At 38.4% G+C, this 22,066-nt stretch overlaps 1 protein-coding gene across 1 annotated transcript in view; it reads right to left on the bottom strand.

The window, feature by feature from the left end:
- Positions 1-22,066, bottom strand: part of HMCN1 (hemicentin 1) — a gene marked incomplete at its 5' end in the record, with an annotated part of 58,446 nt that overhangs the window by 36,084 nt on the left and 296 nt on the right. The window contains 20 exons of the mRNA XM_009572372.1: positions 2,272-2,408; positions 3,208-3,289; positions 4,488-4,678; positions 5,275-5,553; positions 5,947-6,044; positions 6,211-6,394; positions 7,952-8,076; positions 8,695-8,854; positions 10,282-10,431; positions 10,666-10,797; positions 10,928-11,009; positions 11,245-11,447; positions 11,577-11,690; positions 12,750-12,911; positions 15,887-15,983; positions 16,848-17,035; positions 17,994-18,107; positions 19,164-19,367; positions 20,119-20,269; positions 21,868-21,932. Of these exons, the coding sequence (XP_009570667.1) occupies positions 2,272-2,408; positions 3,208-3,289; positions 4,488-4,678; positions 5,275-5,553; positions 5,947-6,044; positions 6,211-6,394; positions 7,952-8,076; positions 8,695-8,854; positions 10,282-10,431; positions 10,666-10,797; positions 10,928-11,009; positions 11,245-11,447; positions 11,577-11,690; positions 12,750-12,911; positions 15,887-15,983; positions 16,848-17,035; positions 17,994-18,107; positions 19,164-19,367; positions 20,119-20,269; positions 21,868-21,932 (2,918 nt within the window). The remainder of the gene's footprint in view (positions 1-2,271; positions 2,409-3,207; positions 3,290-4,487; positions 4,679-5,274; positions 5,554-5,946; positions 6,045-6,210; positions 6,395-7,951; positions 8,077-8,694; positions 8,855-10,281; positions 10,432-10,665; positions 10,798-10,927; positions 11,010-11,244; positions 11,448-11,576; positions 11,691-12,749; positions 12,912-15,886; positions 15,984-16,847; positions 17,036-17,993; positions 18,108-19,163; positions 19,368-20,118; positions 20,270-21,867; positions 21,933-22,066) is intronic.

The following is a 22,066-nucleotide window of genomic DNA, read 5'->3' as shown; positions in this document are numbered from 1 at the left end:
AGTACCCTAGTACGCAGGTCTCATACTAGGCACCAACTCAGCAAATCTGCCAAGGCAGAATGAACCACAGTGCTGGAGCCTCACAGGTGAAATGACTCACCACCAGAGTGGATTATAGACAGTCAGATTTTGGGTAATACCTGGTATTTCCTGTTGAGTACACAGCCTATGCTATGGTTGCTAAACACAGAAGCATACAGATGACAAAAGACAGGCAAAAAAGCTATCGTTTAATCCTTATGTCAGAAAACCCATCTTTGAAAAAATACAAATTCTGCAATGCTTTTAGTGTTTAAATAAAGCCAGATTAGGTCACGATGCTCCTACCTCCTTTTCTTAACACTCATTGTGCATTTCCAAACCAATGAAGAGTGCAAGGACTCCAAAGCTGCTAGAGGCTAGACCTTTCTATAGTTCTGCTACCAAAAATGGTGGTGCTGTACGACGACACCATTAAGCACACAGAGGTCTAGAATAGATCTCAAAATCTGCACAGTGGAAGACAACAAAACCAGGAGGAACGACACCCTCCACCAAAGGCTTTTTCACAAAAAGCAGTGATTATTGAAATTGAAGTAACACTGTAACCTGAAAACCTGACTTTCTCCAATCCTCTCTTGTCACTGTGAAACCTCAATTTTTCCAAGATAAGGAGGAGGATATGCCACAGAGCACCTCTCCTTCCACACCCAAGGAGAGCTCTTTCCAGCTGCTTAGTATGAGTAGGCTATTACATTTCTTTGAGGTTGAGAAAGCAACCAGGCATTCAGGAGGACACTAATGTTTTCCTGATATCTGGAGTATATATTTATATAAGCTAACCTGAAGAATGAAAAGGATGGTAGGGAACAGAATAAACCTAAGTCTGCTACTTAAAGTACACGTGACAAATCAAGAGTGCCATGTCTGAATGAAATTTGTAATTTAAATTTAGTGCTGGAGGAGAGCTAACTGTAGAGATTGAAATTTCCTACTCTATTATAAATCAAAAGGCAGGGGATTGACCAACCAAGATGCCTCAGCCCTCACATACATGAATTCACGAGGCAAGAGGAGACAAAAGCGAATTCACACGTCATCAGCTGACTACATACGTCTATCATAGTGTTCCTCTATTGCTTTGTTTTCTGGTGAATATTTGTAACAGTGGCTCCTTTTCATGGTTTATTTTCATTAAGTACTGCTTTTAAAACACAGGCTTTCCAAGGAAGACTGAGGCAAAAAGTATTCACACACTTAACTTCCAAGCCTTGTCCAACCTTGCTTTCATAAAAAAAAATCACCACCCAATTAAAGAATTAACCATTCAGAAGAGCGTTTCTGTTAAACTTGTTTCTAGCTAATTCTTGTGCTATATTCAAGGTAACATTGCCTAGCAGCACTTAGTAAGACATAATCACCCACCATATTCTTACTTCTTCCACTAATATTTCATTCTTCTAAATTTACAACAGAGAAAGAGTCTGAGGAATGGCATGTCAGAAAGAAAGCAACTAAGGAGAACTTCAGGTGAAGACTACTGATGGACTACAGTTAAGGGAGACACAATTCATACGCTGAATTTGTTTCCTCTTTATTAATGAATAAAGATCAATTGAGGGAAAATTATCAATTAATTAAGTTAAATTAAAAACTGAACTTAAATTCAACTGGAAAGCACCTGGTTTCTGAGTGATCCCAACAAAGAGGACGGGAAGTAAAAAATTCTTTCTGTATAAACCACCCTCATCTTGCTAATTGTCTCTCAACCAGCAAAGACTCGATGCCTTAACATGACACTACATGGAATTCTGAGTGAAAAAGATGCATTTGATACAAAACTGTGGTGATTAGCAACCCATTTTCTTTTCTTTTTTTCCAACGTTAAGAATTTTAATTCCTTTCTAAATGCTACTAGAATATGAGGATGCATAATATACCCAAAGGAAACATATAGTGTAGTCTTTTCTCAGCTACCTTTCCTGGGAAGCCATTCAGGAGTATACCGAAGGCTTCTAGCATTGTTCAGAGGATCCAGGAGGAGCAAGGGATCCCCCTAAAGGAAAAAAGAACAAGTAACAGCGGGATGGCCACTTCACATGCTTGCTAGCTTCAGGTACTCATTTAGGACTGACTGTATTTGTACTGGGGCTACTCAGCTTCTCTTGAATTCAAGGCACCATGACTTAGACTGCACTGAAGGGGCAAGTGAGCAGAATAAGAAACCTCAAGCACTGCGTGTAAAAAAATAAAGGGAGCAAAAGACTAGTACAAATAATGTAACTGCTATACCTCTAAAAGTTCTCCATTTTTAAGCCATGAGATTGTCGGCGGTGGCACAGCATCTGACTTGCATTCCAGTATAACTTGTCTGTTCTGCAACACGGTGAGGTCCTGTGGACCACTGGTACCAGCAATGTTAGGAGGAACTGTTACAAAAATTAAGAAAAAAATAAACACCATACATATGACCTCCGTTTAAAATTATTCGTTGAAAATTTCCAATTTATTTCTGAAGTTTGAAATAAATGCAAAGCTACAGTATCATTAATTAGTTCTACCTTTCAATACCTGTGTTAAATGTATCACATTTGTACTGGTGAACTTGCTTCTTAAGTCACACACTGGAAACTAGTGTGACAGAAATTAATTTAAAGTCCATTCTCAGTGAGAGTACCAGCATTTAAGCCAGACAGAGCACAGATCACCAAAGGTCCATAAACTGTTCATCAATAAACATGGGAGCTATAATCTTCAAGAAGAAACCTGAGGCATACTGTAGAACTGCAGAAGTCCCATTTATACTTCCTTTACTGTCGTTTCATTTTATGTATTCATTTCTAAATACATTTCTTACCTTTTTCTACTGAAAAGCTAAGATGACCATAAATAACAGTATACTTCACAACCTTTTTCAGTAAGCACAATAAACTCAATCCAACTGAATACTGATATCTATAACCTTGCTAGGTATTCAAAATATAAGACTTGGAATTATAACAGAAATCAGTTGCATCAGGTGGAACTTTCCCTTTTGATTGTGTATCACGTTCAGAATAGTTGCCCTTATTCAGAAATGTTAATTACGATCATATGGTGTAATATCACTTTCTCAAAACACATAATATTTCTTCTTTAGTAATATGTAACTTGTTAAATGAGATACTGATATGTACCTTAGTAGTTTACAGTTTGAAGGAATAATTTTTTTTCCTAAATTAAACTTACCATGCACTCTTACTAAATATTCCTTATCATCATCTCCTGCTGGGCTAGATGCCAAACACGTGTATCTTCCTGTGTCCTCCACCTAGAAACACATGAACAACTTCAGCAGTAACCTCAGAATATGGGAACAATTCAGAAAAATTGTGAAATACAAACATTGACAGCAACGTATAACAGGCAGCACTTAAACACAAACACAATAGATAAGGAATGCCTGAAAATAAATTAATAAAGTTCTTGAAAACTTCTTTATTTTACCATGGTGCGATTGTACAGAGATGGATTAGGAGTTGCAGGACCCCATAAAATCTCTCTAGATAATGTGTCTCCAGCAAGAACCCTTCTCTTTGTGATGCTTTTTGCAACAGGTAATCAATAAAGAGGGAACTGGCTATAGGTATCCATCTAAGTAAGGGTCAGTTCTGGGGTACTAAGGAAATCTTGTGCACACACACTCATTAATACCTTTATGCTTTCTCCTTCCTGTAAACTCTTCATTGTAAAGGCAAGAAGTGTTTGCTTTAGAAACAAAACGAGCAGCAATCGGACCCGAGCCCTGTCCCACTTCTGTTTGGTGAACTTCAGGCTGGCTGTCCATAGCAGAATACAGCCTTAGTTTATTGGCACAGGTTTTTAAAGGTTATTTTTCCCTGGACTCTTACTGTCTGAATTAATCTGAAAGTTTTTCTATTGTCTTTATTTTTTTTTTCTTAACTTGCACACAGATGACTGTAAATGCAGCTTTTCTCTGTAATCTATGTAATCTAATCTTATACATCTGAGAAGCAAATGGATACCAGGAAAATCCGAGCTAACAGAAAGAGAAGAAAGGCTGAGAAGAAACTATAGAACGTGAAAGAAGAAAAGCAAGAGACAGTAACAAGAGTCAAATAGGTAGGAAATGAACAAGAACAGATTACAGACACAGACTAAACCCAGAAATAACCCCAGAAAAAGATGAGTCCCTAGCATTGATTGTTCTGCAAGAACAAGAAGCACCAGTAAATAAAAAAATTACAAAACTCTGAAATGAAGTTGAAATAATAATGCTCAGAAGAGGCAGAAGTGCTTGGGCACTCTCAACCCATAATATTACTGCTTGTTCTGTATGGGAAACTCCAAGGCAAGGCTTGAAAAATATATTCCCCAACCGCAAATGCAAGTGCATGATTTTATAGAGGCTTTTTAGGACATCTCTTGGGATGGTCCTAATAGCAGGCAGTTCTGCGCACTCCTTCACGGTTTGCAAAACTGAGCCTATTTTGAAACAAATACTTTACCTGAGCACTGATTATTCGAAGGACTTCTCTTAGGACATGAACATTATCATTCTGCAGAAGCGGGCGCCCATCCTTCATCCATGAGATTTTGGGGACTGGAATGCCAGAAGAGATGCAGAGAAGTTCAAGAGGGTTGTTAACGACGACAGAGAGCTCTTCTGGTTGATCTGAACCATTGATGTGAGGCGGCTCTGTGGAAGCAAAAAGATTCGAGTTTTTTATTGACTCAAAAAGCCTATAAAACCTGATACACAGCCTTGTGGTTAGAGTTTGTAGAATTAGTCTACATTAGGATTATTTCTGACTGTGTCATGAACTCACTGAGTATCTCACATAATTCCCATCTGCCTCTGTCTATTAATTTGTGTATTTTGGAGTGGGAATTATTAGTTAGAAAATCCTAGGTAAAATATATTATATAGTATTAGTGAATATATTTATTAGCCTTTTAGCTGTTGCACCTTCAGCTATGCCTTCAGCTGTGCTATCATCCTGTCAAGTTGAATTTCTACTAACCAAAGTTATTAATTTAAACCAAATTACTTTGTAAATTAGTTTACTATTATATTGTAACATATTTTAGTACTCGGGAAATATTGGGAAAAAACATATAGTATATTACACATTCACACATCTTTAGATATCTTCCATTTCCTTATTTCTCTCATTTATCACAGTAAATGTTTCTTGAAAATACTCCTTATCCCTAGAGATTTTTTTAATCGTTGTCCTGAGTAGATACTCATTTACTGCTCGCATTTTGTTCAACTGAAAGGTTAACACTTACCCAGCACTTTTAGGGAAAAGTGCTTGCTGGTATCTCCAGCTTCATTGGATGCTACACAAGTGTATTTGCCTGTGTCACCAATCTCTGCTTTTACAAAATGAAGGACCATTCCTTGGTCGCTCGACGTCAGGTGAGCTCCGAGGCTTAAAGGATGCCCATTTTTAAACCAGGACATAGTGGGGGCAGGAGTGCCATCAGTAAGACACTTCATGGAAGCTGAACTGCCTTTTACTACAGTCACATCCTCTGTTCCTCCTGCGTTATCCAAGCTTGGTGGTACTGCCGAGAAACAAGGATCTGATTCATACAGAGTACAACCCAGATGTTAACTCTGAATATAAAAAAGTTGGAATGCAGCTACTCTTTTGCATTTCCCCGCTGACATTCATGTTTAGCACACGTTAAAATTCACTTAGAAATTATATAATATTATTATTTCTAAAAAAAGTGTGACACATTATGGGTACCAATTCAAGTAAGGACTCTTTTAGGGTTAAAACACCTTCCATTAAAAAAAAACACAGTGAAAAGTTAATGTTTCCCTAATGATTACCTACATAAGATATACTTGTGGCTGTCTGCAACTTTGTGTTGGTGAGAAAGAAAACTGAATATTAGGTTTAATAAGATTTTAATAAGATTCTTTACATAGAGCATTTCAGAAAAACTCACCAAAAACTTGAAGGTTGTAATGTTTGTTGTCCACTCCAGCCCTGTTAGATGCTACACAAGTGTACACACCAGTATCAGATATCTGCACTCGGACAAGTCTAAAGAGAAAATCATTTTAAGCAAGCTGTAAATGGAATACATTATCTTTATTATGGCATGGTTTGGATCAAATTTTATTCTTGTTTCCAAAAATACTAGCAGAACTATGCTGATATAGCAAAAGAGAACAGAAAACTCAGCTAGTTAAAATAGATGAAAACCAACCTGAGAATTTGCCCAGCTGACAGCAACCTGATTTGGGAGGAGACAGACAGAGGAAGGCCATTCTTTAGCCAGTTTATCTGTGGTGGTGGGGTTCCAGTAGCAGTACATTCAATATTTAGAGAGGTGTCCAAAAGGGCAGTGAGGTCCTCTGGTTCATCTTTATTATTGGCTATTGTTGGAGGAACTACATTTTGTAAATGTTGAAAAGGAATATATTAAAACTGGCTGTTAAAATCATTCCACATGTGTCACCTTGCAGGAAATCCTGCACCTAATGCCCCACAGGCAATTCAATAAGATGATCCCCATTTTTTTGAACAGTAAATCCTCTAACAATAATATTAAGCACTAATAAATTATCCACTCACATATTTAAAATCAGATGCACTTTAGAATGATAGTAGAATTACCTCCTTGATTTGTCAGGCTGTGACAAACAAGAGGGAGCTCAGAGCCTGAAGCTCATGGGGACAAAACGACAATGCAGGAAGGAGCAAGTGGTCAAGCCTTAGAGGGGATGGGCTGAACGCTTAAGCACCAGATGGGACCTGGGAGTTTGCTGCCACTCAAACTTACCTCCTTAAATCTTAAATAAAGTGAAAGCTAGAACCGTGCAGGAGGAAAGTTAGTTTATTAACTTCTAGATGTATATGCTGACTTAATTTTAAATACAGAAAATTTTAAAATGCCTAGTTAAGTATTCTGGCTGATTATTCTAACAGAACTGCTTTTTGGGCTTTTTGGTTTTATACGTTAGTTTGAAAGCCTTGGTCTTGGGGGCAAGAGGGGATTCACTATATAAAGAAGGCCCAGCCACATGCAGCTCCAAGCTCTCTCTGACTTCAGACCCCTTCACGCACCATGACAGTTGCATAGATAAGACCATTTACGTTGGTTATTGCTTGAACCTCAACCAATACAAACTGATCAAAAAAGTCTCCATTGTTGTGTAGTGCCATTCTGTCCCAAAGAGATGTGATGTGGTCATTCAGTATTGTTATTTATTATATCAAAGGCCATCTCTTGTTACTCTGCTCATGGTCGTATTCCAATTGATTCTTAGTCTCTGTATAACCCGGACAGACACTTACACCGCTGTGAAATGCTGCCTGTGCAGAACTCTTCACTCTTTCACACTAGTCATTGTACTTCATGAACACATTTTTCACAAATTAAAATGTCCACTCTCTACACTGCTAAAGAAATGTTATGCTCGCTATCTTCTCACTATCAAGTCAAGTATGTCAAATTGTGCAAAAGAAGAATTTCATCCAAAACTCTACCATTTTTCTTTCTAAATAAACTATTTCTGGGGGAGGGGGGACCTTTAACTTTTAGTTCCCCACCATACTACTCTGGTTTTAGCTGATGTACTTTGATTGGAATTAGTGAAGATAAACTAATACAACAAAAAAGCAGTATCATAGTAAATCAGCCCCAAGTGTATCTTTCTCTACGAGAAAAAAAAAAATCACTGCAAGCAGAATTCCTCTATTATCCAATACACCAAAGGAATTAATTTCTGTTTATCCCGAAACATATTTATCAGCGATTTCAATCATTTTGTCATTGACAGAACATCCTGTGTAATATACTGTGATATCTACAGTACATGAAATTGGAAACACATGCATGTAGTATTACACTGAAGACAGGCATTCATTTCTTGGCCTTCTCTTGGGAGTGCTTACAAAGATAGGATTATGGACCAGATTTCAGTTTCACATCTGTGAAAACTCACCATATACATTCAAGTTGAAAATTCGGTCTTCCTCTCCTGCAGGATTAGTAGCCACACAAGTGTATTTTCCTGTATCAGAACTGAGAGCTCTGAAAATGTTTAATGTGCTGCCATCTGGAGTTACTCTACAAGGAAGGTCATAAAACACAGTGAGTTTGTTTACTTATTCCTATGACCTGGCAAATAAACAGTCAGTTTTGTACATTTAAACCAACTACCTCTAGCCTCTTGGGAATTCAGCGAGAGAACCATTGTTTTTTTGCAAAATATTATTATTACAGATAGGCTAGGAAGTTTTTTCCTAGAGATATCCTGTTTAACCTTGTACTAGGATTCAATTCCAAACAGGTTTTTGAAGAACCCATAATGAAAAGCATTAAGAGTAAAATGTTTCCATGTCTCAGATCTTTCCCCTCCAAAGGAACTTAATGGAACTTATTGACCTTAATAAACTTTAATGAACCTGATTAACCTTAAAAGAACTTATTAACTGAGAAAGAAATAGATATCACATACTTATATCATATACTTATCTTTGTACAAAAAAAAATTTTTTTTTAAAAAATCAAAGTAGTAACAAAGTATACTAGATTTATACAAGCTAAAGAGGGCAATGATGTTCTTAGCCTGGCTAAGCTAAGACTCAGGCCCCCTTTACTCTCCCTCCTTAGGGAGGGAGCGTAAATCTCTGAGGTTTAAAATTATACAAGAAGAGAATGCAGTGTCTGCCTATTTTTGCTTGCCTTATTCTTTGTAAATCATCACTGGCAACTGCTTTTCCATCTTTAAGCCATTGCATAACAGGCATGGGAACTCCATTGGCATTGCAGACAAGCTGGATGCTTTCTCCCAGGAGGACGCTGACCTCACTAGGCATTTCAGAGCCAACAATGTTAGGAGGAACTGGAAATGTGTGATGGAGGGAAGAGAAGATTCATCAGCAAGAAATATGATCTAAACTCTAAAAAGTTACATTGCAGTAGCTCATGAGTACTCGCATTTCTTGCGGTACCTCCATCCAAATCTAGTTTAGAAAGTATATGATTATATTGTTTCTAGAGGGGGTTCTGCACAGATAAATTCCAACACACTTTAATCATTCCTTAAAACAGCTAATTCACAAAATTATAAAAAACATGTATCTTTGCCATTATATTTAATATCTACAGTTATCTGCTCAAACAATGCTAACGTGTACAACATTATGACAAAATCCCATTTCATTAAACATCACAATGCACTGTAACAACTACATGCCTGCTTAACTCTTGAGCACGTGCTTACTGCACAGTCAAATGCTCTACTGCATCAAGACCATCATATTCCTGTTAACAGACACACACGTACTCCATCCTAACCAGTAGCCATTTTTAGCCTGTTGTCCTAAAGAACAAGGATGACAGTCATGCTATCCATCAGGTCAAGACTGTATGTCCCACTAGTAAGTTTTGAGCATTTCAAGCAATTTCAGTCACATTTGATCAAACAAGCAGCTTGATACTCGATTCCTAAACTTGGGGAAAAACTGGCAGGCAGGCAGGGACACACACAAAACACCAGCACCCCCGAAGAACGATCGCTATGACAAACAGTTACTAGTTCTGTTTGGCCTGCTGATGGCCAGCTCTCACACGTGGGTGTGCCAGCACACTCAGCTCACAGCTGATGCTGCCTCTTCTTCCTCAACCAGCAACTGCTGGCACGGGAAGGGACGACGGCAGAAAGCCGGAGATGCCATACAACAGGCGTGTTATTGGACACGGGAAAGAACTAGTGCAATTAATGGGGATGAGTCACTCGGAACAAAGGAAAACAAAGATAGTTGCAGCGTAAGGATGACCTGCAGTGAGGCAGGAGACAATTCCATAACAAATAAGGGTTTCTTATTAGAGCGGGGAAAAAAAAATTCGTAAGGAAATTCTGCCAGTATTTCTTTGGTATCTCCTCCTATTTGTTACAGCAAAAAAGGCAACAGGCATCACTGCTTCTGAATCCATATATGTGTGGTGCTCCACACAATCAACCAATTTAGCCTCTGTGTTCAACAGGAGGAAGGATGGGATCAGCAGCAAACACACAGCCTTTCCGATTGCTTTCAAGTTCACCTACAATCAGAGGTTAAGAATATTCTTCCTCGTGCAAATTTCTGACTAACAGTATATAATCCTCTCTAAACCATTTTTTCCCCACTGGTTGCAGATGATAGAAATAATGGTCCAAATTCTCCACTTCTATACATGTTTATGTTATCTCAGTGTCTCTAGTACAGACACAGTGTCACACTCAACGAATTATTAACCAGTTCTGCCCACCGCAATCTCATGCCTTACCTTGAATGGAAAGCACATAACTTTTCTGAGCTTTTCCCTCTACGTTTGAGGCAATACATGTGTAGGTCCCACTGTCTAGAAGCTGAGAGCGAGCAATCTGAAGCTTGCTTCCACCAGATAAAATATGAACTTCAAGAGAATCGGAGTTTTCTGAAAATATGTAAACAAGTACTCATTCCAAACCAGGCCACAGAAAGCAAATGCATCTTGAGAAATTTTTCCATCAAAATTCCAAATTGTCCAAAACAAAACAAAGATTCCAATCAGTTAACATAAGAGTCTGTCTAGAGACAGATGAAGAAGAAACAAAAAATAGACAGCAAATAGCACAGTGGTGCCCCAAAGGGGGAAAAAAGAGCAGAAAAGAACGTGAGAGAATGTTACCTATTGGTCTTCCATTCTTAAGCCACACTAGTGTTGGTGGAGGAATTCCAGTAGCATCACACACAAAGGTAATAGGATTACTGATAGTTTCATTGACCGACTCTTGTTCAGGGCCTTCTATATTTGGTGGCACTATAAATTGAATGGAAGCAATAAGAATGGTTTTGTTACCAAATATTTTGGTAAACTGATTTTGAATTGTCTACTCTACAATGTCAATGGTATTATAATAACTACTGCAGATCACGCAGAGTATGCTCACCATAAACATTAAGATGGAAATTTTTATCATCTCGTCCTGCAATATTTATGGCTTTGCACACATATTGGCCCGTGTCAGAAACCTAAAATAAAAATAAATTAAAAAAAACCTTATTATGGAGTCTTATTTTAGTGCTACAGTTCAGAGATGTTAACAGCCTTTGCCTCTGCCAACTCCAGGTCCTTTTCACAGAATGAAAGGCCTCCAGCAAATAAATCTCCTACGTACAGCTAGCAGAATACACCAATAAAGAGCAAAGTAATTGCTTAACAGTAGCAGAGTAGTGGCAGATGCAGCATCCCTCAAGCCTGGCCTACCTCTGCACCCTTGATTCGTAACGTTTGCCCATCTGCTAAGATCTCCACATTTGCAGACTCTGAAATGATGCGCCTGTTCTTGTACCAGGTGATGACCGGTGGTGGAATAGCATTGGATTCACACTCTAACATCACTGGGGTGCCCACTCTCGCGTTCAGCACTGTCAGGGAGGTTCCACTATGGTCTTTGATGCTTGGGGGCACTGTAGAAGAAGCTCAGAATTATTTCTGCCTTTGTTTTGTGAGAGGGCAGAAAACAACCTAATAAAAGTAAATACAAAATACTGCATTTTCAAAGATAGATATTATTTCAGAAAATAGTAAAAACAAACCAAGAACAGTTAGGAAACTCTTCTTCTGACTTTCCCCAGCTTGGTTTCTGGCAATACAAGTATATTCACCATCATCTGGTAGTTTGGCTCGGGGAATCTGCAGAGTACGAGCACCTGAAGTAAAGAGAGAAGGCTTGAGATTTATTCTGTGGTTATTGTATCAATCTCAAACGCTATTTTAAAATTGCTGGTCCAGACTGAGTACAGACACTAAATTAACCTCAGATTCAAGAAAGCACTGCATTGCCATTGCTTTTTAAGGTTCATTAATCCTTTTAAAAAAAAAAAAAAAATCCAGCCAAGAGAACTAAAATTTTAGGGTAAATTTCATCAGTGCTGTTAATTATAAGTTTGGACCACAAATACTCCTTTTAGACCTGTTTCTTTCATAGTTGCTAACTGCTGCCTCCTAACACAACTATCCCCTTTCCACTTAACTCTGTCACTACCCCATTCTTTATTCCCCAGTCTCACCTATCTCCATTCGTGAAGCTACTTACTGCCTGCGCCTACATGACGAACCTGTACAGGCTCTACTGCCATTAAGCAATTTCCACGTCTATGTTTTAGTCTATGCTGTAACACAGCCCCCAGTCACAAAATACCAGCAAGACAGGACTGAGTACCACAGCACTTGATACCCTGGGCTGAAGATAAGCAGCAGGAGCAGAAATGACACAGACACTCAGGGACCTTATTGAATGAGGAGCTTTGAATAGTTAAGATGACCTTCAAATATAAGGATTTCTTCCTGAGAGGTCAGCAGGATTAATCCAGTTTCCCACTGAAGTCAATGGGAAGGTTTTTACTCTTTGTCATCTAAGCCAGCAGAATTTATCTTAGCCTCTGTCACAATTTCTGATCATTTCTTTGATATGTGAGTCAAAGTGATTCAACTTTAATCAATACCTGTATCAGAACATCTCTGTTATGTGACTTCCCTCTAGTTTTTTCCACATAGTTTATTTCAGTGCTTTCAGTCTGAGCTAGTTTTCTTTAAAAGTGAATCTACCCCACAGCCAAGAAATTATTAAACACAGTAGGCCAAGTGTGTTGTCTACACACTGGAGCAGTACTAACAATATACTGGCTTCATAAATAATGGCCATCGCCCTTATTGAGACAAAATAGAAGTTGAGTCCAAAGGCTGTAGAAATAGCTGAGATTCCTCACCAGGCACAATAAAAGTGTTGGTATTCGAACTGATAGGTTTTCCATTCTTGAGCCAGCTGAGATCAGGAGGTGGAAAGCCAGTGACCTCACAAGTCAGAGAGATGAAATTATTCACCACCACCGTCAAATTCTCAGGATTAGTACCAACAACACTTGGAGGAACTGCGGAGAGAAATACATTAATAGTATCTATCATAGCACCAGCAAACAATATTCCACAAGATCCTGATTTATTTAAAAAAAGCTGAATTGCCGAGTTTTGCGAAAGGGTCAAGTTGCAAAAATCTTTCACATCCTATGAATGGATCCACTGCTTTTTGGATGTATCTGGAAATATGACCGAAGCCAATCTAATGGTCATTCCTGTTCCTATAATTCACAAAAATTTCTATGATTTCATCTGCAGTCCTTCTGTGCTTGGGATTTGGGAAGGCTAATTACCCTATAAGAGATCCCACAGTTCTTGACTAGTGCACTGTGAATTTTCAAATCCTGTACTCATGTAAGGCAGGACAGATTAAATTTACCTTGTCAGGATACGCAGGATGACTAAATATAAATATCTTCCTGATATTGTATTGCTCCTATTGTTTCTGAAATAGTCCATTTTCTCATTATAGAGAACCAAAAAATGATTCCTTCTGATACAGTTCAGAGTTCTTTTGTTAACCAGACAAACCTGTTGTTTAATAGTGAGCTAAGCAGCTTAAAATTCTGGCACGCAAGCATTGCTCTAAGGGGTGCATTTTTAAGCTTACAAGTCCCAGTATTTTTAAATACAAGAATATTTTGACATTTGACCTTTCAACAAGAACTATTTAAAATTAAATAACTGTAAATCTCTTCCTTTTAATAAACCCCGAGTTTTAGTTTCCATGTTTTTGCAGTGTGGACATATAAAACACTTAAGAGGAAAGCAAAAGCATGTTCTTGGCTCTATTAGGTGGAAAAATCATTCCAAGAACACATGGAATCCTCTTCTTCAAAGACAGAAATGTTAAAGTATTTTGGACCATATCCACCAGAAATACTCCAGCTGCTTTCTGTCACTTGAATGACACAAAACAGTCATTAAGCCCAGTTTATTGCTCCTCTGCGGCACTGCAGAAACAAGAGGAGTCAATGTAAATGGGTGAATTCAGTCCATATTTTTCAGCTTGGAATAACCGAAGGTTTTTTCCCTGATAATGAGCATAAAATGGTTCACTAGAATAAATGGAGAATTCTGATCTGATGATATTTTATAGTTATTTATATTTATTTGCTTTTACAGTTACTTTCCCACAGATGTGGTTATTGGCAGTGCAAGACAGTGCGCAATTAAATACACAGGGCCAAATCTGAGCTATCTTTTAATGAATTTCGCTTAAACTATATCAATGGTACATTTCAAATTCTGCAGCTTTCACGGCATGTGCAAATCACTCACAATGTTCCACAGGTAATCTGCATACAGATGAAGGAAGGGGCTTAATTTTAGCATTCAGTATGAAAATTACCTATTTATTATATATTAAGGTTAGAGGTTGAGATTTTAAAACTGGATGCTTATTTTAAATGTTTTATTTTAGTTTTATTACTCGCCTTTGAGACAAGAAGTGAATTTTTAACGTATTAAAGAGCACCATCTTTACTATTTTATTTAAATTTATGAAAGCAGTTCCATTATAAACATACAAAAATACTGAAAAATAACCTTTTTTTGACACTGACAAAACAAAGATCATGCTGCTTAGTGATAATGTATTTCCATCAGTGCTTCACCCTGGGTGGTCCTTTCCTAAACAGCTGTAGTCTAATTTTTCAAATGAAACTGCATTCAGAGATTAATAGACCTAATTGGTAATACTGTTGAGCTAGAATTGAAGCTTCATGCAAATATTTCTTTTAAAATAATAGTATTTGACTATAGTCATTATAAACAAATACTTTAAAGACAAGAAGTTTAAATTAAAACAGAAATGCCAAGAAAAGCAAAAAATTTTTATTTTAAAACACAACTCAAACGTCAGAAAATCTGGATAGATACTCTCCGCTGAAGGAGAGTAACTTTTCAGAGAATTACTCCAGGGCAAATTCTTCCCACGACAACACTGTTTTGGGCTAATTGTATTACTGATAGAAAAAGGCACTACAAATTCGTTTCATTTGGTATGTAAGTCTGCTGCATGTGTGAATGAGAAAAAAAATTATTTCTTCTGTATTTAATAACCTGAGTCATCAAATTCCTTGGATGCTGGTACTGTATTTAAGCGAGAGGGAGAAGACAGCACTTGTCTTCTTTCTAGTATGTAATACAGAAGATTAGCTAGCTAACAAGGATGTGAAAAAGGATACTGATCATATGTAGAAGACTGTGATATAAGTCTCCAAATTGTACTGTGAATGTAGATAAAGATGTAGCTGCCAGTATTCCTTGGTAGGTTTTAACATGTAATTGTGCAGATGATTTTGTGGGAGTAATGCTTATTTGATCTTCAATTCAGAACAGAAAGCTGAAAGTGGTGGCAGGAAGAGTGGGCAGAAATAAAAGGAGAAGTTAAGGTTAACTCTGAAATGTTAATTAGAGATATCCTGATTTTCTGAAGTTATCAGGAGAAGTAAGGGAATGTAGTGGGGAGACTGTTTTTTAAAATAATGGAAAACGTCTTAATTTCTTGACTGTATTTATTTTAGACTTGTGATGCCAAAGGCCCAAATTTATTTTAATCCTGTTCTAACTCAACACCAAAAAAAAGAACAGAAAGGAATCTTAAAGGAGAAATTAAAAAAAAAAGTAAGATTTTACAATGCCACATCTCTTTGTTATCAGTTTGTAATTCATGATTTCAGGGCTTAGCAACACCTACACAGTATACACACATAGCGACTACACAAGGCTCCCTCAATAATAATTTCCACCCTCATGGAATACATATAAAGAGCTGAAGCCACAGGGTATCACAAGCTATGTTCTGCCAAGGTACTCTAAACTTACATTTGATTGCTAATACATCAGAATCTCCGTTACACCCAATAAGACAACTTACATGCATAAAGCTAAGTACGTGCCTAAGTACTCTGCTAAAATTTACACATTCAAGCTCAACTAACTTTTGAAAGAAGACAACCAGAAAATTATGGATTATTGTACTTACCATGAACATTTAGGTTAAAATACTTCTTGGCACTTCCAGCTATGTTTTCCACAATGCAGACATACCTGCCAGTATCTGTTATTTGGGAATTCAAAACCTAAGAAAAAGAAACAAGATTGTTGCTAAGCTAATATATAAGACAACTTACTGTTAGAGCACCAAGTTTTAGTGTCTCCCCAAAAACCCCAAAGTCTTCGGGGCCTGAAAGTCTGCAGGTTTTTTCTGGTTTGATTTGGTTTTTCGCTAATGCCTTTGCAGTGTCATGAAGAAGCCAATCTGAGAAACTTCCACTGATGCTACTCCTTTCACAATCTGTTATGCAAATCTGTGCATCTCAAACCTCCAGAAAAGTCAACATAGTATCTTTCATATTAAATTCGTTCAAATTGAATAACAAAACTACTATTCACAAAATATTTGAAATAAAAATCTTCATCTTCTATATGGATTTTATATTTTATTATATTCTTAGATCATGCTATGAAAATGGAGAGAATTAAGCTCAGCTCTCCAACTGTTTTAACAGTTTCATCCAGTATCATCCATTAACTGGGGCGGGGGGGATGGGGGCGCGCATTCTTCAGAATTCATTGTTTTCTTTAAATGAAAAAAAAAAGTACGCCTTTCAATAATTAAATGCTGTTAGGGAAACTTGGCAAAATTGACAACAAATTGTTCCCCACAAAAATCAACATATTTTTAAACCAAGTGATTTCACTGATGCGGTTCACAGGATGACCCCACAAACAGTTGGGTCAGCACAACCGAGGGAACTACACAGGAGTGGGAAGAAGCAGCTGAGGGACAGGGACAAGGGACAAACACTCCTTAGGTTTGCAGCACCTTGTAGGAAAAAAAAAAAAAAAATTCAGAATCTCACATTCAGCACATCTAAACAGTTTTGTCTTTATGGGCAGCTTGTGTTTGCGATGCTAGAAATCAGTTATTCAGTAAGAGTTACCTGTAACTTCCTTCCACTGGACAAAAATGTGTGTTTGTCGTCTTCTGCTAGGAGGTGGCCATCCTTTTGCCAGGTAATACTTGGAGAAGGGCTGCCACTTGCAACACAGTCCATCACTGCAACCTTGTTCACAAGCACAGTCACTTCTTCAGGCAGATCACCATCAGCTCCACTGATGGATGGTGGTACTACAAAAGAGCAAAACATGGTAAGAATACTGTGACTTAGTATCTCCCAGTGGTTTTTGTTGGTTTTGGTGTTGTTTTTTAAGATTGCCCACCAATCTTTTACATTGGGTTTGTATAAGAAAGTAGTGAAATCTTCAGTGAATACAGTGAAAGATAATAAAATCCCAAGAGTAGTTTCAGCTGGAACAAATCAGTATAACTCAAGGGACTGCAGGAGAAGTACGCTTATTCAGAGCAGCCATAAAGAAGAAGAGGTGAAAACTCATTTTCCAGCCAGTCCATCACGTTCTTTGCTGCCAGAACAAAAGAGGATTTCCAAGACAGGCCCTTTTCCTAACAATAAATCAGTGTTTTCAGTGATAGATGCAGAAATAGAGGTAAAGAAATAAGCGTTTCCCAAGGCAAAAGCCTTGAGTACATCAACAGACAACACAAGCAGCACAGGAAAGCTTTCTGTGCAACGTTTGTAAACAGATCCTACAAAATGGACTCTGCAGGCATGCAATGGTTGATCTAAATTGTCAATTCCCTTACGCCTTTGGGAGTTTTGCAGGTATTTTGGAAAATGATGACCAAAATAAGGAAAGGGAAAAGTCTAGTAGGTCAGAATTTTGAACTGGAAACTGGATGGGGAACAAGAGATACCACGACAAAACCTGGATTTCTACTTATACTTTTCTTTCTGGTGAAGTGTGATAGGGATAACGCAATTGAGTTCCTGTAACAATAACCTAAAAACATACTGAACTAACAACATTAACACTATTTTCATGCAGTTCTGTACACTTCTACAAAACTGTAGCACCTTATATAAACACTTTAATTTCATAGTTTACAAATATTCAGAATTTATAAATTTTAAAAACATTTAAGTAAACCTGAACTATAATGCTTCATTAGTTTCCACAGAACTCTTTTTTTTGTCATTAAAAAGAAAAAGGAAAGCAGGAAAGCTCACAGAGCACGCGGACATCGTAATGAATGGAATCCTCCCCGGCTTCGTTTACCGCCACACACATGTATCTCCCGGCATCTTCAGCCTGTGCCCGTGGAATCTGCAATACTCGGCCTCCTGGAAAGAAAATGCATTCAAAATTTAAATGCAGCATCAAGCAGTTTCCATCATTTCCACACCACATTTCACTAGAGACCTGAGCAAGCAAATTTATGAATGGTCAGCATTTGTTCCGAATTATAAGTAACTGAAGACTTTTATTTCCTAACTACTTTTTCTACTGGCAGATACTTGGAATTCAGCAATGTTCATACGGAAATGTTAGAAAAGAATAATTAATTCCACAGAAAGGAATAACTTTCTTCAGTAATATGCAGCCAGACATTATTTTTCAATCAAAACCAGAAGTATTTCTCAGCAAGGTAACAAAGAACTAACAGGCAAAAGGAAACATAAGCACATAATATTTTGATAAAGCTGTTGCAAACTGAAAAAAATCACTTCTGAAGCTTATAGGTACATACAATTTTTACTTTTCACTCTTCCTCACTTAAGGCATAGCCACATAAATAACTTCAGGAAGAGAGGGCATATTAGGAAGACATTTTGGGAGTGGTTGTCCTTGGTCTCCCAACAGATGAGCAATAGGTAGACAAAAAGACATTATCCCCACCACTGCCCTTCTTTACACCCGCCATCCCAAACCATCCGCTGCACACAAAGGCTCCCTTTTTGTACTCTCAGCATTATAAGCACCTCTCTCCCTTTCCCATGTGAGGTTAAGTAAGAACTCATGGCCATTTTTCTGCTGGAAACAGTATCTCCATGCCTCACTCCCTGGTTAAGAGGCTTTTCTACTCTAATTATGATTTTGCCAAAGCAAAACTTAATAAGGAAATAAAGCAGGAACACATCAGAGAGAAGGTACCATTGTATTTTATTGTGCACCACATCATATGGAAGTTAAATGGTCACATTCACACCATTTTAGGGACTACTTTTTAAATGAAAGAAGGAAACAGCTTAAGTCCAAGGACTGGAAAAAAACATTTCCAATCAAGAAAGTCTGAAAAGCACATTAATGCAGTGTTTTGGAGGGAAAAGTTTATTACTACCCGAATACTAGCACTAACGGCATTTCTTAAGGTCAGAGAGTGACATTTTAATACTCACCTGGTAATATTAGTACTTTATCACTAGAGCTCAGAGGATAGCCATCCTTATACCACGTAAGAACTGGAGGAGGAACAGCATTGGTCTCACAGTACAGCGAAAGGGGATTGTTGACAATCACGTCTTTGCTTTCTCCAACTCTTGCCGTATCTACCGTGTTACCGGCTTCCCATTCCTTATAAGGCTTTTGGAAACTAGGAGGAACTACAACCGAGGAGGGGAAAAATGTTAGCATTTTACAGCCGAAATAGCTACTTTTAAAGTCAAGACATGAAAAGATACTGTAATTCTTAAATAGCAGCAATAAAAATTAAGGATATTAAATTAACCTCTCCCCCCAATTTAGATTAGCCAGGAAAATTCTAGTTCTTTTCATCAGAATGAACAATTGAGCAATCTACTGAATATTTTCTGAAGACTAATAAAAAACAGCGTAAGAAGACCTGACAACAAAACACAGAGGGTATTAATCAACAATAATACTTAAATAGTAAGCTATCTGGTTTTACTCAAGTTCTAATTTTGTCTAAATTTTCAGAAATGACTAATGATTGTTTTCTTGTATTTACACACAGTGTGTAGGCCAACAGGATGCTTATGTCTGGGGCCTCTAAGTACTACTCAATACAGATAAATAAAATATGACGTCTTAGTTTAAGCTAAATTAAAACTTTTTCATGTAGTTTAGAGGAAGATCAGAGTTACTATGTCGTTCCGCTGACTTCAGAAATACTGCATATGTCACAAAGTATGAAAGAAAGAATAATCAAATACTGTATTTCTTAAAGATGAGCAAAATATACAGGAAATAAAAATCAGACAAAACACAAAAGCATGGGATTAGACCAAGCAGGTGTAAAGGATACAAAATCATAAAGAATTCCAACATCCCAGAACATTTTCTAATGTTCTAAGGAGGCTACCAGAAGAATTTTATTATCTGAACTCTGTTTACCTTGTATATTTACATCAAATTCCACTTCATCCTCTCCAGCAATGTTGGATGCCAGACAAGTATAACGACCGGTGTCTGATACTTGAGCCTCCTTAATCTGCAGAGTACGGCCACTAGCTTGGATAATGACATGATCATCTGGTTTAAGTGGCTGTAATGTAATTTTACATGGAAATTAATACTTGGCAAAACATACACTAGAAATAGCCATATTTGTGGAAGTAATATGATGTCATCTCTCTTTTGATCAAATTCAGGTTGTTTCAAAATCCTTCCTAAGGCAGTAAACTGGCAGTAAGAGCATATTCTGGTTTTGGTATTTCCTCTGCTTTGATACCACTACCAACAGAACATCCTTCAGTTTTTGTTAATGCTTCCAGCAAAGCCCGCTTTCAATCTACACAAAGAAAGCAGTTGCTTAGGACACCAAATTACTGAGGGTCACCACTTAGGACACAGTCCCAGGTGCTCCTGGGATGGCAACCTCGGCCGCAGGTGGTGCAGCCCAGCTCTCCTCTCATCTGCTCCGCCCTTCCCTTAGACCAAAAGCTCTTCCTCCCTGAGTAAACTTGATCAAGCTCCAAGTTCCTGGAGACAGTTTTCTTTTCATGGTTGTCAGAAACTCTGCATCTTCACCTTTCTGATATTGGTAGTTGGTCTCCTAAGAGGATGTGGTTTTACATCACTCCTAACCCCAGCTGCAAGTTGCTGCTGAAAGGAGCAATGCCATGCCCATCAGGCAAGGGCTCTCGTGACATCTGATTAAATCAGGCTGATTCAATCAATCCCTGAACTCACTGGCCAAGTCAATGAACTGATGGAAAACCTACGCATGTAAAACTATCAGTTTTCTAAGAGATGAACAACTCAATCTAACTCACCCTACAGCCACACAACCACTAGGATCTGCTGCCCAGCAAGGACACAGTGTGAACATAAAATGGATGAAGCAGCAATGCAGAGATACACAGGATTAGATATTACATCACACATGACAGCAGAGACTACACTAATGCAACCTGTATCTCTCAATAATGAAAATGGAACACATTAGGGAGTCAGCACTGAACTCCTGGCCTGCAGGGGACAATTAATTTAGTCCATGGATGTGAGGGAAAGCCATTTGCCGAGGGGCAACCTAAAATAAAGCTGCTGCTCTGACAGTGGCAGCAAGCTGCTTACAGCCACTCTCTTTCTTCGGGGATCGCTCAACTTCTCTCAACATCCTTTTTCATTGGCAATACAATCAGTACACCCAGGAGATCCTAGAATTACAGCATATGCTCGAAACAGATGGAGGGTGTATGCACAGTCTCTCCTGTGACTCCAGGCTGTTTCTGCATGCTCGGTAAATCCAGGAAGAGCTGGTCCAGCAGCAGAGGTGCAGCAGTCTGCCACATGGTAAGTGCCCTACCAAGAATGGCTAAAGCAAGAGATTGTATTCTCCTTTCCTACAGAAGAGTTGCACCATTTCTTTTTTATTTATAGCCAGCCGCCAGTAGACTGCACATCAGTACCATTCTGTGGCACTGCCCTTCCAAACTGCTTCTCCTCCAAACCGATGTTGTTGTGAAGACTGTGTGTGGCAGGAACCACGCCTCGTTCCCCCTCGCAGAGGATCCAGATGCTTCTGTGGCTTTGTGAGCTCTGCCAGAACCTAGTGGGAGGCTCTCTGCAACTTCTGCAAGGGCAGCACTTAGAGGAACCAAGCGTGGGGCCATTCTATAACCGGGCCTTTGGGGACTTTACGCAACGGCCAAGGGACATCTGGTCATACCATGCGATGCTACTGCTAGGCAGGGCCCTCCCCCTTTAAAGCACAGGCCAGCGGTGAGCCCTGGGAACTCCAGCGCTGATGTCTCAGTGGCACTGCCAAGCACCCACAAAAAAGCAAGGGTGTCAATTTGCGGCGGTCTGGCCAACAGCAAACGTCCTAAGATACACGAGG

The sequence above is a fragment of the Fulmarus glacialis genome, unplaced genomic scaffold (assembly GCF_000690835.1).
Source record: "Fulmarus glacialis isolate BGI_N327 unplaced genomic scaffold, ASM69083v1 scaffold3942, whole genome shotgun sequence".
NCBI lineage: Eukaryota > Metazoa > Chordata > Aves > Procellariiformes > Procellariidae > Fulmarus > Fulmarus glacialis.
This window is presented reverse-complemented; position numbering and strand designations above follow the sequence as displayed.